This window comes from Garra rufa, chromosome 6 (genome assembly GCF_049309525.1).
Source record: "Garra rufa chromosome 6, GarRuf1.0, whole genome shotgun sequence".
Taxonomy (NCBI): Eukaryota; Metazoa; Chordata; class Actinopteri; order Cypriniformes; family Cyprinidae; genus Garra; species Garra rufa.
The window spans coordinates 1,460,703-1,476,052 of NC_133366.1; the positions used below are offsets into that span (position 1 = coordinate 1,460,703).

General features: G+C 35.4%; 2 protein-coding genes across 5 annotated transcripts in view; one reads left to right on the plus strand and one right to left on the minus strand.

Annotated features, from left to right (window-relative positions):
• Nucleotides 1-3,104: 3,104 nt before the first annotated feature.
• tmed1b (transmembrane p24 trafficking protein 1b) lies at nucleotides 3,105-9,211 on the plus strand. The gene is made up of 4 exons (XM_073841696.1): nucleotides 3,105-3,375; nucleotides 3,923-4,020; nucleotides 5,533-5,719; nucleotides 8,528-9,211. Exons 1-4 carry the CDS (start codon nucleotides 3,199-3,201, stop codon nucleotides 8,744-8,746), a joined length of 681 nt encoding a protein of 226 aa, XP_073697797.1. The 5' UTR covers nucleotides 3,105-3,198; the 3' UTR covers nucleotides 8,747-9,211.
• A 1,226-nt stretch (nucleotides 9,212-10,437) lies between these two features.
• dnm2b (dynamin 2b) overlaps nucleotides 10,438-15,350 on the minus strand; it is a 27,616-nt gene continuing 22,703 nt past the window's right edge. For 2 of the 4 annotated variants that reach the window (XM_073841608.1, XM_073841607.1), the window contains exon 21: nucleotides 10,438-11,588. In XM_073841608.1, coding sequence (XP_073697709.1) covers nucleotides 11,519-11,588 — 70 coding nt within the window. In that variant the 3' untranslated portion in view covers nucleotides 10,438-11,518. The remainder of the gene's footprint in view (nucleotides 11,589-15,350) is intronic. The other 2 variants (XM_073841611.1, XM_073841610.1) reach the window with 1 other exon arrangement.

Here is a 15,350-nt window from a genome sequence, read left to right on the forward strand (position 1 = left end):
CCTAGAGACTAGTGCATTCATGCACACACACACACACGTATATTAAAACACACACACACACACACACACACACACACACACACACACACACACACACACACACACACACACACACACACACACACACACACACACACACATATACATAAAACACACATTCATTTATATAAAACACAAACGTGCACTAACACATATGAAACACTGTCTTTCTCACACACACACACACACACACACACACACACACACACACACACACACACACACACACACATATACATAAAACACACATTCATTTATATAAAACACAAACGTGCACTAACACATATGAAACACTGTCTTTCTCACACACACACACACACACACACACACACACACACACACACACACACACACACACACACACACACACACACACACACACACACATAAAACACACATTCATTTATATAAAACACAAACGTGCACTAACACATATGAAACACTGTCTTTCTCACACACACACACACACACACACACACACACACACACACACACACACACACACACACACACACACACACACACACACACACACATAAAACACACATTCATTTATATAAAACACAAACGTGCACTAACACATATGAAACACTGTCTTTCTCACACACACACACACACACACACACACACACACACACACACACACACACACACACATAAAACACACATTCATTTATATAAAACACAAACGTGCACTAACACATATGAAACACTGTCTTTCTCACACACACACACACACACACACACACACACACACACACACACACACACACACACACACATAAAACACACATTCATTTATATAAAACACAAACGTGCACTAACACATATGAAACACTGTCTTTCTCACACACACACACACACACACACACACACACACACACACACACACACACACACACACACACACACACACACACATAAAACACACATTCATTTATATAAAACACAAACGTGCACTAACACATATGAAACACTGTCTTTCTCACACACACACACACACACACACACACACACACACACACACACACACACACACACACACAATATACAAATACACATATTTAAAACTCTCTCTCTCTCTCTCTCACACACACACACACACACACACACAATATACAAATACACATATATAAAACTCTCTCTCTCTCTCTCTCTCTCACACACACACACACACACACACACACACACACACACACACACACACACACACACACAGATGTGAGAGTTCCGGTGCAGTGAGAGCTCAGATGTAAGGATGCAGTGAGACAGGAAGCAGTTGGCGTCTCTCATGAACTGCTACACTGACCGTGAATCATCTCTGAACACAAACTCTCATGTACCTGCCCGCATGAAACTGGACAAGTGTCTGATCTCTGGTCAGTTTTGAATCAGTCTCTCACTGTGTGTGTGTGTGTGTGTGTGTGTGTGTGTGTGTGTGTGTGTGTGTGTGTGTGTGTGTGTGTGTGTGTGTGTTCAAAGTTCACCCATCTCAGTTTCATTCTTTTCACCGTGGCATTTATCAGGGTTTTTTTCTTTTCACAGCTACACTTGTACTGTACATTGTACAGTGTTGCATTCACTTTTGCAATCTTATTCGCAGTTGCAGCTTTTATATGCATGCTGTAGTGTAGAATAATGATTATAATAACCACTAGCACAAAGCATGAGCTCTAGTAATAGTGATGCTTGACTTACCATTACTACTACTGGCAATCATTATAATAACAACAACAGTAATATTAATATGCAACTGATTGTTGGTCGTTGTATTTATTTATATTCACCCTACATGTCAACACAGATTTCACTAACAGCTCTCTTTTAACAGCAGAACTAAGTGAAGGTGCTTAGTATGATTAGATTGTGCTGCCATCTAGCGATAGGACATCATATTTGACTGTTTACTTTTTGTCTCTTGCATTGTCGGCAGTTTTCCTGTTGACACAATATATACTGTATGAAGCGCTATATAAACAAAGATGGCTTTGACATATAAGCCTCAAATAAGATCCACGGAATTACTCTTTGAAGTGTGAGTTGTAAGTAATTGTAGCCAATTGTATCAGGTTTATATATATATATATATATATATATATATATATATATATATACAGTGTTGGGGGTTTTGCATTACAAGTAACGCAAGTTGTGTAATAATATTACTTTTTCCAAGTAACTAGTAAAGTAACACATTACTTTTTAATTAACAAGAAAGTTTTGGAGTTACTTTTCCCCCATTTATTGATTAAAAGCTCTCCTGTCCTCATGTTGAGAGAAATTGTGAGTAAGATGTTCCTTTAGTTCTAGAATAAATGTGAATACGCATTAATACATCTCACTCACTAAAAAAACAGATACAGTGTTCTTCAAAATGAATAATAACACTGACATTCAATGCAAACCTGCAATAATTAAATGTTAAATAATACAAATATCCTTTATGTTTTTAATCCCATTTTATTAACCGATGTCTTTGCTGCCGACCTTCGATGATCCAGTTCATCCATACTAATAAGCTCAAATCACTCAAGATAATCTAACATTTGTTTTGCTTTTTTTATTGCTGAAGAGTTGACATTTTTTCTTCTGTGGTCTACTGTACAGACGTCAATTTACTTTTCTCTAAGCCTGAGGCTTTTGGTTTAAAAGGGCTTGACATTTGACAAAAATAGAACTTTTTATAAGAAAAACAAACAAGGAACCCCTGCCCAGATTTAAAAAAAGTAACGCAAAAGTAACGTAACGCATTACTTTGCATAAAAAGTAACTAAGTAACGTAATTAGTTTCTTTTTTAGGGAGCAACTTAATATTGTAATGCATTTCTTTTAAAAGTAACTTTCCTCAACACTGTGTGTGTGTGTGTGTGTGTGTGTGTGTGTGTGTGTGTGTGTGTGTTGTTTTAACATTTTATCTTATCTATAATTGCTTTAAGCTTCCGAATATTACAGGTTTACAAGTTTTCGATGACATGGGTTTTATGGGTAACGCGCGTCCCTGCGCGCTGATTGGCTGCAGCGCGGACACTCGGTGTGCTCTGATTGGTTTAGCGCCGCAGCAAAAGTTGAGCTACGGAAGCGGAACACATCCGCCGCTGGACGGAGGCTTTTAACGGAGTTACGAACGCCGTTTAAAGGGCTCTTTCCGCGGTTTACAGCATGGATGACGTGCAGACGATATGCGTGTCTCTGCTCGGATGCGTCGCGCTGTTTATCAGCGCCGTTAACGCGTTCAGCCCCACGGACAGCGAGTTCACGTTCCTACTGCCAGCTGCCAGCAAAGAGTGTTTCTACCAGAGCGCCATTCACAACGGCAGCATCGAGATCGAGTACCAGGTACAGCAGGAACTCTGGAGTATATTTATACACAGCCTATATACACACAGAGAGAACGTTCTGTCAAGGTTGTCTCAAAGTTATGAGCAAACATTCTTCTAGCAACAGTAATCAATCAGAGTAATGTTCTCAAAATGACAACATTATTTATACAGCATTCACTGAACGTTTAACGTTAGTTCCTTAAACATTTTCATTGGACGTTCATCTTCATACGTGTTCAGAACAAAGTAACGTTCCCATAGGACAACTTTATAGATGTAATCATGCTAATGAGGAGCCATTTCGTGTTTACTATGATTTACCAGTAGCACCACAGTTAAAACTAATGTTATTTAACGTGCTTATGTCAGTGAAGTGGGTGTGCGATGTTTGTTTATCGCGGCCTGTCGCATCCTGCCTCAGATCCGTGATGACACGTTCATCTCACTCAACATCCACTGATATAAGTCAATGATTACATTATAAAACTTGGCGCCTCGTTGCTAGGGTGATGTGAGTGGTTGCTAGGGCATACCGAGTTAGATATGGCGTTGTGTTTTTGCAGGTGATCGCTGGAGCAGGTATGGACGTGGATTTCTCCATCGTTTCTCCTCAGGGACTCCACCTGGTCTCGGAGTTTCGCCGTTCTGACGGCGTTCATATGTGAGTGTTCATCTCTTCCAGTCCTTTCATTTTGGACATCATAATGTAGTAATTAAGTAGTACCAGTATAATACATCGCGTTCTAAAACGCTTAACGTACGTAAAAAACGACTAGGAAGCCCCACATTTTTGTCAAACCTTACTTGTAACAAACACTAACTAACTACTGTCAAAAGAACGAGCCGTTGTTCCAAAGGTAAAGAGAATAGTATCGCGTTAAGCGTTTTCTCCCCCATAGAAGTCCATTATAAGGAAACCCAGCTGGCATTCGACCGACCTTAAACGTTTAAATGTGGTTGAAATAATGTCAGTTTATGAAAAAAACATTCATTCAACGTCAAAACAACGTTGAATACCAAATGGTTGAAATGGTGTTGTTAACTAACTATGGATTCAACAAAGAAATATAAATAAAATTTGAGTTGTACGTCAAATCAACATTATTTTTACAACCATGACTTTTAAACATTTTGTTGAAATATATCAGTAGAAAAATAACGTTGTTCCAACATTCAAACAATGCTGATCAATTAACTGTTGTTTAGATTTGCAAAATCTAAACAAAATCCAACGGTTATCCAACACTGACACCTGACGTAGTGACGTTAATTCAACGCTGACTCCACGCTAAAATGCCAGCTGGGAACAGCTTAACGTGGTTTAACGCACCTTAACAACGACCGGAGAAAACCAAACTTCTGTCAGATTTTACTTATAATAAACACTTCCTGCTGTCAAAAGAATGAGATATCATTCTGCATATGAAGTGAATAATGTCACGTTAAGCTGTTTCCATAATGGACTTCTATGGGCACGATTATAAGCCGAATAAGAGCTTGTTCTTTTGACAGCAAGAATGTGGAAAGTGCAGAAATGTGGCTTTCAAAGGAGAGATTGCTATCGGATAGGACGCCTAGCTAGGTTCCTAACTGATGACGCCGAATTTACAGAGCAGCCATCTAGTATTAGACTGTGTTTTAGGTCATTACTTGTAGAGGTTTTAGGTCCATTAATTAACACCTCTGTTTTTTCAGGATTTAACATTGTTCATTGTTAAGTTACGTTAAAACACGTTAAGCTGTTTCCATATAATGGACTTCAATGGGGGAGAAAAGGCTTAACGGGAAATTTATTCACTTTATCTGTGGAATAAGGGCTCGTTCTTTTGACAGTAGTTAGTGTTTGTTACAAGTAAGGTTTGACAGAAATTAGTTTTTTTTTTTTACGTAGGTTAAGCGTTTTAGAATGTCCCGGTCCTGTCACATAAAGTTTGCACTCAACTGCTGCTTTTCTGTTTTGCTATGTCGACATAAGATATACAGCTTTAAAAACGTACATTATAACTAAAATTACTTAACTTACCTTAGTTTTTGCACCGTGTTTTTGAATGTGAATAAATACAGAACTTACAGTTTTGAGCTGGAGATGCTTATTGAAGAATTCTGCAGACTGATTGGCTGCCGCTCCCCGCGGTCTGTTGTTGCTCGCGTGTGATTGGTCCGTTGTTTTCAGGGTGGAGCCCACAGAGGCGGGAGACTATCAGGTCTGCTTCGACAACACCTTCAGCAGGTTCTCCGAGAAGATGGTCTTCTTTGAGGTCATCCTGGACAGTCCGTCCAATGGCGCTGGAGCGGACGACGAGTGGGCGGGGCTTGGAGAGCCCGAGAGCCTATTGGAGTACAAGCTGGATGACATAAAGGCGAGTGAATGTGCATCAGTGAAGAAGTGATGTTAGTGTCACTGGATTATATAGCGTTTATTTATAAAGAATATTCTGGGTAAAGAAATTGAAGCTCTATAGAGGGCATCTAGCTACCACAGAAACACAAACCAGCTCCGTTTGTTAAATTAATAACAAATTCGCAAGTGTACCTTTGCGAGCTTAGCATAAAGCTTTTATTTATTTTCATTTAGTACTTAAACTCATATCATTGCAGCCTGTTTCTGCCACTGAATAAAAAAAAAAAAATTAAAAAAGTAATTGTGACTTTATCTCGCAATTCTGTTTCTCCTCAGAATTGTGAGATATAAACTTGCAATTCTGAGAAATTTAAGTCAAAACTGTAATCTAAAATCAGATTTGCGAGATATAAACAATTCTGACATTTTCTCTCAGAAGTATAATATAAACTTACAAGTGCAAGTTATAAGTCAGAATTGTGACAAACTTGCAATTCTGAGAAATGAAGTCAAAATTGTGTGATAAAATCAGAATTGCAAGATAAAAACTCACAATTCTGAATTTATAACCTCAGCATTATGAGAAACAAACTCACATTTGCAAGTCAGAAATGAAATACTCACAATTCTGAGAAATAAAGTCAGAATTATGAGATTTAAACTTGCATTTCTGAGAACAGATCAGTCTTTTCCCCCCTCAAAATTGTACTTTATATCTCACAATTGTGATATTTCACAATTCTGAGGAAAAAAAGTCAGAATTGTGAGATACAAACTTATAATTGTGAGGAAAAAAGGCAGAACTGGGACTTAATATCTTGCAATTCTGGCTTTATAACTTGCAATTGTAAGTTTATATCTCATAATTCTTACTTTTTAACATGCAGTCTCACAATTCTGAGAAAAAAAAAGTCACAATTTTGAGAAATAAAGTCTGAATTGCGAAAAAAAAAAAATCAGACCTTTTCTTCTCAGAATTAGAGTCATAAAGTCAGAATTGTGAGTTTTTCTCAGATTTGCTCAATTTAAACTGGCAATTTTGAGAAAGAAAGTCTGAATTGCGAGATAAAAACACAACTCTGACCTTCTTTTTCCTTGGAATTATAAGATATAAACTCACAATTGCGAGTTATAAAGTCAGAATTGTGAGATATAAACTTGCAATTCTGACAAATGAAGTCAAAACTGTGATATAAAATCAGAATTGCCAGATAAAAACTAAATTCTGACTTTTTTTTCTCAGAATTGCAGAATCGGGACTTAATATCTTGCAATTCTGACTTTATAACTTGCGATTGTAAGTTTATATCTCATAATTCTTACTCTTTAAGAAACTGTCTCACAATTCAGAGAAAAAAAGTCAGAATTGTGAGATGAAAAATCGTTTCGAAAACAGGCTTCAGTATATTTCTGTTAGCTGCCAATGCAACATTTCTAATTAACAATAAAAAAATTTTTTAAGCAAAGTATAATTGTTATTATTGATTTCTTTAGGTGAAATATGGCCCAGACATGTTCACGATTGACCAGATGTTTTCTGTGATCGCCAGGGCCCAGTTTTTCAAAAAATGTAATCTGGATCAAATTAGTCCGGATTTGTAAATCCCATGTTTTGCTATCCAGGATTAACTGATCTGTTTTACTTTTATGACAGTTTTTTAAAAGGAACATTGTGTTGGATCACTGTTCAAATCCTGTTTACCCTGGTTTAGCAAAGAACAACAGGTAGACAAAATACCAGCGGCCACAAATAGCCATTGTTTGTTTTAATTGTAAGAAACAGAAACACTGCAATAAACAAACATTTAAAGTTTTTGAGTTTGTTCTAATGTTAAATAACAAAACAAAAACAATCAAAAAGTCAGAAATCATTTACAGGACAGATACCAGCACTTTCCATCCATTTATTTGACATCTGATAGTTTTGATATTATTTTGTTGTTGTTGTTTTCCATTATTTCATTAGATGTGACATAGGCTTCAAATATGAAGGGATTTATATATGTGACCCTGGACCACAAAACCAGTCATAAGGTTAAATTTGATAAAACTGAGATGTATACATCATACGAAAGCTCAATAAATAAGCTTTCTATTGATGTATGGTTTGTTAGGATAGGACAATATTTGGCTGAGATACATCTATTTGAAAATCTGAAATCTAAGGGTGCAGAAAAATAAAAAATCCTGAGAAAATCACCTTTAAAGTTGTCCAAATTAGGTTCTTAGCAATGCATATTACGAATCAAAAATTACATTTTGATATGTTTACAGTAGGAATTTTACAAAAAATCTTCATGAAACATGATCTTTACTTAATTTCTTAATGATTTTTGGCATAAAAGAAAAATCAATAATTTTGACCCATACAATGTATTTTTGGCTATTGCTACAAACATACCCCAGCGACTTAAGACTGGTTTTGTGCTCCAGGGTCACATATATAATGTGTAACCATTAAGTTTGTGATCATTCACTTAAAAAATACAACTTTTTTATATTTGGTTTATTTGGTTCCAAAAAATCCCAACTGAATCCACCCGTCTGATGGGACCAGGATAATCCTGCTTTTTCGGATCAAATAGATCCCAATCTGAGTTAAAAAAATTCTGAATAACCCAAAGGGCAGGTTTGATCCAAATCAAATGTAAGATCTGATCTTAATTCAAAATCCATCTTTTACTTTTGAAAAAAAAAAAAACATTTCCAAGATTCGATCCAATCCGTGATCCAAAACCCCTCTGGATTACTTTTGAAAAACTGGGCCCAGAATCTAAAGGATAAAGTCGGATGAGTTTGTAAATGAGCTCAGGTCTGTTTTCCGCAGGAGTCGATGGAGACGGTTCACCGGCGGCTGGAGCGCAGTCGGCAGATGCAGACGGTCCTGAGGGCCTTCGAGGCGCGGGACAGAAACCTGCTGGAGGACAACCTGTGGCGGGTCTCCTTCTGGTCCTGTGTCAACATGCTGGTGATGCTGAGCGTGGCGCTGACGCAGGTCTACACGGTCCGCCGGCTGTTCGACGACAGGAGGAGAGTCTACTCCTAAAACCAGATCCGGCTCGGACACGGAGACGCCGCTCGACGCCAGAGACCGAGACCGCAGTGCCTTTCGATCGGACCATCCTCTGGTGTTTCCACTTCCTGTGGAGTTCAGCCACGCACAGCCAAACCAGACTCCAGAGAACTTGAAATAATAATAAAAATAATAATAATAGTGCAGATTGCAGATGAATCATCTGATCCAGCACAGAAGATCGCATTCATCTGCTGTGAGGATGTAGGACGCTGTAGGATGAACGCGTTTGTTCATTTCATGTCTTCCTGTCGCCTGAATGTTCATAGTTGTGTCTTTTTTAGTCCTGTCATTTCATGACAAGAGATGATGCTGTTGTTTTCGGGAAAATGTGAAAATGTGCCGTTACAGTCAACAAAGGGAGTCTTCTGTACAGCTCTGTGCTTTTTTTAAAGACTTTTACACAATAAAAACAATAAAATGGGTCATATGTTTGTACTTGGTGTCGCTAGTATGATCAATTAATCCGGTCTAGTGTGTCTACTATTTATTTTCTCAATACCGTTATGGTTAATTTGCTAATTATTCTAAAGAATGAGAATAATTGTGACATAACTAATGACTTTCCTTTGGAAGGCAATAAACCCTTTTATTTATACAGAGATCCAAAATAAAATACTAAAAACCAATTAAATCCTAAAAAATTTACAAAATGTATATAAAAAAAAAACACTAAAAAGTAAATCCTAAAAAAAAAAAAAGAATAAATCATTTAATAAATATATAGAAACTAAATTAAATCACAGAAATTTCTAGATTTTTTATATAAAAACAAATCAAAATAAAATACTAAAATGTGGCAAATCACAATGTAACAAAACAAAATTAATATACAAACAAAATACTAAAAATTAAAAATGTCAAATTAATAAATGAATACATAAACACAAAAATCTAAATAAAACACTAAAAAAAACAAATGTTGAAAAATGTTGATGTTGACCACATCAAAAACAAACAAAATTGATAAAAAAAAAATGTATAAAACAGATTCAAAATAAAATACTAAAAACCAAATAAATCTTAAAAAAAAAAATGTACAAACTAAATATAAAAACAAAACACTTACTAAAAAGTAAATCATAAAAAAAAAAAAAAAAAAAAATAAACTCAGAAACCAAATTAAATACAAACATACTAAAAAGCAATTCAATCATAAATCATGACCATCTTTTTGACATTAAATAAGTGTTTCCTGCGGACATGTTGGTATTTCCAAAATGTTGATCTTGACTTCACATCAAAAACAATTCAAGAAAAAAAAAAAAAAAAAGATTTAAAGAGATCCAAAATAAAATACTAAACACCAATTAAATCATAAAAAAAAATCAGCAAATTCAATATAAAAACAAAGCACTTACTAAAAAGTAAATCAAATATATAAAAAAAAAAACAATACATAAAAAATAAAATAAATATACAAAAAAAACTAAACGAAACCAAATTAAATCACAGAAATTTCTAAACCTTTATATAAAACAAATAAAAATAAAATACTGAAATTTGGTAAATCACAATGTAACAAAACAAAGAATTTATATACAAACAAAATACTAAACATAAAAAATGTTAACTTAATAAATAAATACATAAATACACAAAAATCTAAAAACTAACAATTTGAGTATGTGAACTTTTAAAGGAAAAGAGATCAAACCAGTAGCTAAACAAATTGCTCTTTTATTGATAATATTCATTACATTTTGGTTAAATATGCTTTTGTTCGCAGTCCTTGCGAAATGTCATGAAAAAAAAAAACAAGCAACAGACAATAAAGTAGACAGATGAAAAGAAGATTTCCTGTTAGACACGGTATAAAATCTCTTCCTTAATGAGTTAAAAACATCTACTAAGCCAGATCAATGACAGATACTCGAGAAGCAAAGCTGAATGAGACTCAGTTTCAGATCAAGTGAACACCTGAGTGTTTACATCCAGAATTAATCAAATGGTTGAAGGTTGAGTATTTAACAAGTTCAGAATGAAGTGTATTTAATAGTATTAAAGTACATTTTTGTTCTATAGTTAGTGTCGTTTTAGACCATAAAAACTTCAAAAATACTGTCCAGAAATGACGTAACTGTACTGTATGTGAAAATAGTGTCTGCTGTTGTCTTTAGGAATGTTTAATAAAGTGTTTCTACGCAAACATATAAAGTGGAGTGTTAAAGACTAGTGTTGACTGTAACGTCAGTCGAGGTTGAGTCGTCTGTAAACATTTCACACAGGCGTCAGTAGCCAGCGAGTCTAATGAACACGTTTACCTCCCGACAACATAATACTGCCCTCCAAAGGCAAAGTACAGTAACTACACCAACACTAAAACTGAGAAAAATGCCTTTAAAGTTTTTACACCAGCTTGTCAAACATGTTGACACCCTCGTTTCTCTTAAACGGGAGAAAATTGAACCAGGATACTTTGCCACGAGACAAAACAGTTGTCATTTTAAGCCTTAACTCAATTTTGACCAAATGTGTAGTTACTGTGCTTTGCCTTTGGAGGGCAGAATACATATGTGGAAATGCTTATATAATTGAATCATAAAAAGTCTTGTTATTATTGCTACTACTTGGGAAAAAAAAGCACTGAAGAGTATCAAAAGTCAGGTGTCAATCAAATTTTGAGCCGACGCCCTTTTTGAACTATGACACTTGTGTTTGTGTGTTAATGTGTGTTTATTGTAGTTTTCTTTGGCGTTTCCTGTGCTGAAAGCTAGCGCTCGTCTCCAGCGCTGCCAAACCTCTTCAGTCCAGCAGAGACGGTTCTGACGGTCTGATAATGGTGGGCCGGTTTGGAGCCGCTGGAGGTCTTCTGCTACACACAAACACATGATGGTCAGCTCCAATAATAACTAGATTAAACAGTTCATCAAGACTAACTTTAAGTTGGCTTGAAAAAGCATGATCAGAAAGCGTGAAAAGTTTAAAAGTTTTACAAATTGTAGAAATAGTATGGTTTTCAGACTGAAAAAGACTGAAGTGTAAAGTAGTTTTAAAGCTTGAATGTTTTAAGGGCAACGGTCTGTAAGATGGATGAATAAATGGATAGATGGCATGTTTTAAGTTACTAGCATGTTTCTAGCATGATTAACATGTTGTTAGCATGTTTCTAGCATGTTATTAACATGTTTCTAACATTATTAGCATATTGCTAGCACGTTTCTAGCATGATTAACATTGTTAGCATTTTCCTAGCATGATTAGCATGTTGTTAGCATGTTTTTAACATGATTAGCATGTTGTTAACATGTTTTTAACATGATTAGCATGTTTTTCATAGCATGATTAACATGTTGTTAGCATGTTTCTAGCATGATTAACATTGTTAGCATTTTCATAGCATGATTAGCATGTTGTTAGCATGTTTCTAGAATAATTAGCATGTTGTTATGTTTCTAGCATGATTCACATGTTTCTAGAATAATTAACATGTTTCTAGAATATTAGCATGTTTCTAGCATGTTACCATGTTTCTAGAATATTAGCATGTTGTTATCATGTTTCTAGCATGATGAGCATGCTTCTAGCATGATTAACATATTGTTGGCATTTTCATAGCATGATTAACATGTTGTTAGCATGTTGTTAGCATGTTTCTAGAATAATTAGCATGTTTCTAGAATAATTAACATGTTTCTAGAATATTAGCATGTTTCTAACATGTTACCATGTTTCTAGAATATTAGCATGTTGTTATGTTTCTAGCATGATTAGCATGTTTCTAGCATGATTAACATATTGTTAGTATTTTCATAGCATGATTAGCATGCAGCTGGCATGATTAGAATGTTGCTTGCATGATGTTAGCATTACTAGCATGATTAGCAAGTTACTAGCATGATTAACATGTTAACATGTTTATAGCATGTCTAGCATGTTTCTAGAATAATTAGCATGTTTCTAGAATATTAGCATGTTTCTAGCATGTTACCATGTTTCTAAACAGACAGACAGATAGACAGATAGATAGATAGATAATACATTTTATATGAGTTGGATTAGATAGATTCTAAGTCTAGTTGATAGAAGGTCAGTCTGATTGAGTCTCAAGGGATTGTGGGAGTTTTGTCAGTGTGAGTTTGAATAGTGTTGATCATTTGAACATTCCCTCAATGTAAGTCTGTGGGATTTTTCCCAAATTTAATCATCATTTTTAAGAAAACTGTAAGTCTGATCAGTTAGAAAAGATCCAGCAGCTGGAGTCAGATCAGTCTGAAGATCTGGCCTGAGTTTGGAGTCTGTAGAGTTAAAGCTCGAGGAAGAGGAGCAGCACTCAGACATTTTAGTCTCAGAAGAACTGTAAATCCAACTTAAATTCACTACTAAAATCAGTACACAAGCACATAAATTAAACACTAAAAATGTACTCATAAAAATCAGTGGACTAATTTTATGAATTAATAAAATACTTATTAAAATTAAATAATAAAAAGTAAAAATAAAATGTTTTATATAAAAAAAAAAGATAAAGTAAAAAAAATCATAAAAGTGTACATCTAAAATAAAAAACAAACTAGGGAATCCTACTATGAATAAAGACAGAGCAACATACGTCATAATCTGAAAACCACGCCCACCGGAGGAAAACAAACCAACGCTCTCCACTGGCTTTGTATTGCAGGAAGCGGCCTCCTTGTCATTTCTGACTTATAACACAAAATCAGAACAATGTCTAAAAGCTGCTGAGACGAGGTGTACAGTAAACAAGCTAAAAAACACACAACTGTGTATTTATAAGCTAATGACCCAAAAAACAAGCAGTTAAAGACACAGAAGTAGAGCACAAGGTGTCATATTACTAGAGAACTACGCCCGCTGGAGGGAAACTTAATCGTGTCAGGAAACCATCATTGTTTTGAACTAATGTCAAAGGATTACTTCACCATCCTGTGTAAACCTGAGAAGAGGAGATATATGTCAGTGCTGCTTTTCCTTACTTTCCTTTCGACTGAAACATAAAAATACCCTCACAACTATTTGTGTCCTTAAATGCTCATTTATTTCGGGTCGACAGCTTAGAAAAACGTAGTTGTGTGTGTTTTATCTTGTTTACTGTACACCTCGTCTCATAGCAGCTTTTAGACATTGTTCTGTTTTTTGTTATAAGTCAGAAATGACAAGGCGGCATCTTCCAGTGGAGAGCGGTCAATTGGATAGTTTTGCCCCTTGGTGTGGGCGTGGCCTAATTGCGCTCTGTCTCTATTCTGCCCTCCAAAGGCAAAGTGCAGTAACTACGCCAACACTGAAACTGAAAAAATGCCTTTAAAGTTTTTACGCCAGCTTGTCAAACATGTTGACACTTTGGTTTCTCTGAAAGCGGACACAACTGAACCAGATGACTTTGCCACAAGAAAAAACAGTTGTCACAAAGTCCGTTTTAAGTCTTAACTCAATTTTGACCAAATGTGTAGTTACTGTGCTTTGCCTTTGGAGGGCAGTATACTAATTGGCTCATGAATATTTAATAGGCTGTAGACCTGGACATACTAATTAATATTCATAAGCCTACAGTATAAATTGTAATGCCACTACAAACAATTTTTGTCTCAAAAAGTTACTAGGATGATTCTAGCATGATTACCATTTTGCTAACATGTTTCTAACTTGTTAATCATGCTAGATACATGTTAGTAACACGTTAAACAAGTTACTAACATGTAGCTAGCATAATTAACAAGTTACTAGCATGTTGCTAACCTGTTTCTAACATGGTTAGCATGTTGCTAGTCTGTTTCTAGCATGATTAGCATGTGGCTAGCATGTTTCTAACATGATTAGCACGCAACTAGCATGATTAGCAAGTTAATAGCATGATTAAGATGTTAACATTTTTCTAGCCTGGTTAACATGTTTCTATCATGATTAGCATGCTGTTAGCATTTTGTTAACAAAGCCCTAGCCTGTTTCTAACATTATTAACATGTTACTAACATGTAGCTAGCATAATTAACAAGTTACTAGCATGTTGCTAACCTGTTTCTAACATGGTTAGCATGTTGCTAGTCTGTTTCTAGCATGATTACCATGTTGTTAACATGTTTCTAAGATGATTAACATACAGGTAGCATGAATGTTGCTCACATGATGCTAACATAACTAACATGTTGCTAGCCTGTTTCTAACATGATTAGCATGTTGATAGCCTGTTTCTAGCATGAAGCTAGCATGATTAGAATGTTGCTCGCATGATGTTAGCATTACTAGCATGATTACCAAGTTACTAGCATGATTAACATGTTAACAATTCTAATCATGTTAGAAACATGCTAATTATTCTAGAAACATAACATGTTTCTAGTTCTAACATGATTATCACATTATTAGCATATCGTTAGTACACTTCTAACATGATTAGCCTGTTACTAACATGATCCTAGCAGCTAAGCTTGGATAAATAGATGTTAACAAGGCACTAACCTGTTTCTAGCATGATTAGCATGTTACTAGCATGTTTCTAACTTATTTATCTTGTTACTAACATGTAGCTAGCATGATTAACAAGTTGCTAACATGTTTCTGACATGATTAATGTGTTACTAGCATATAGCTAGCATGATCAGAATGTGACTATCTTGAT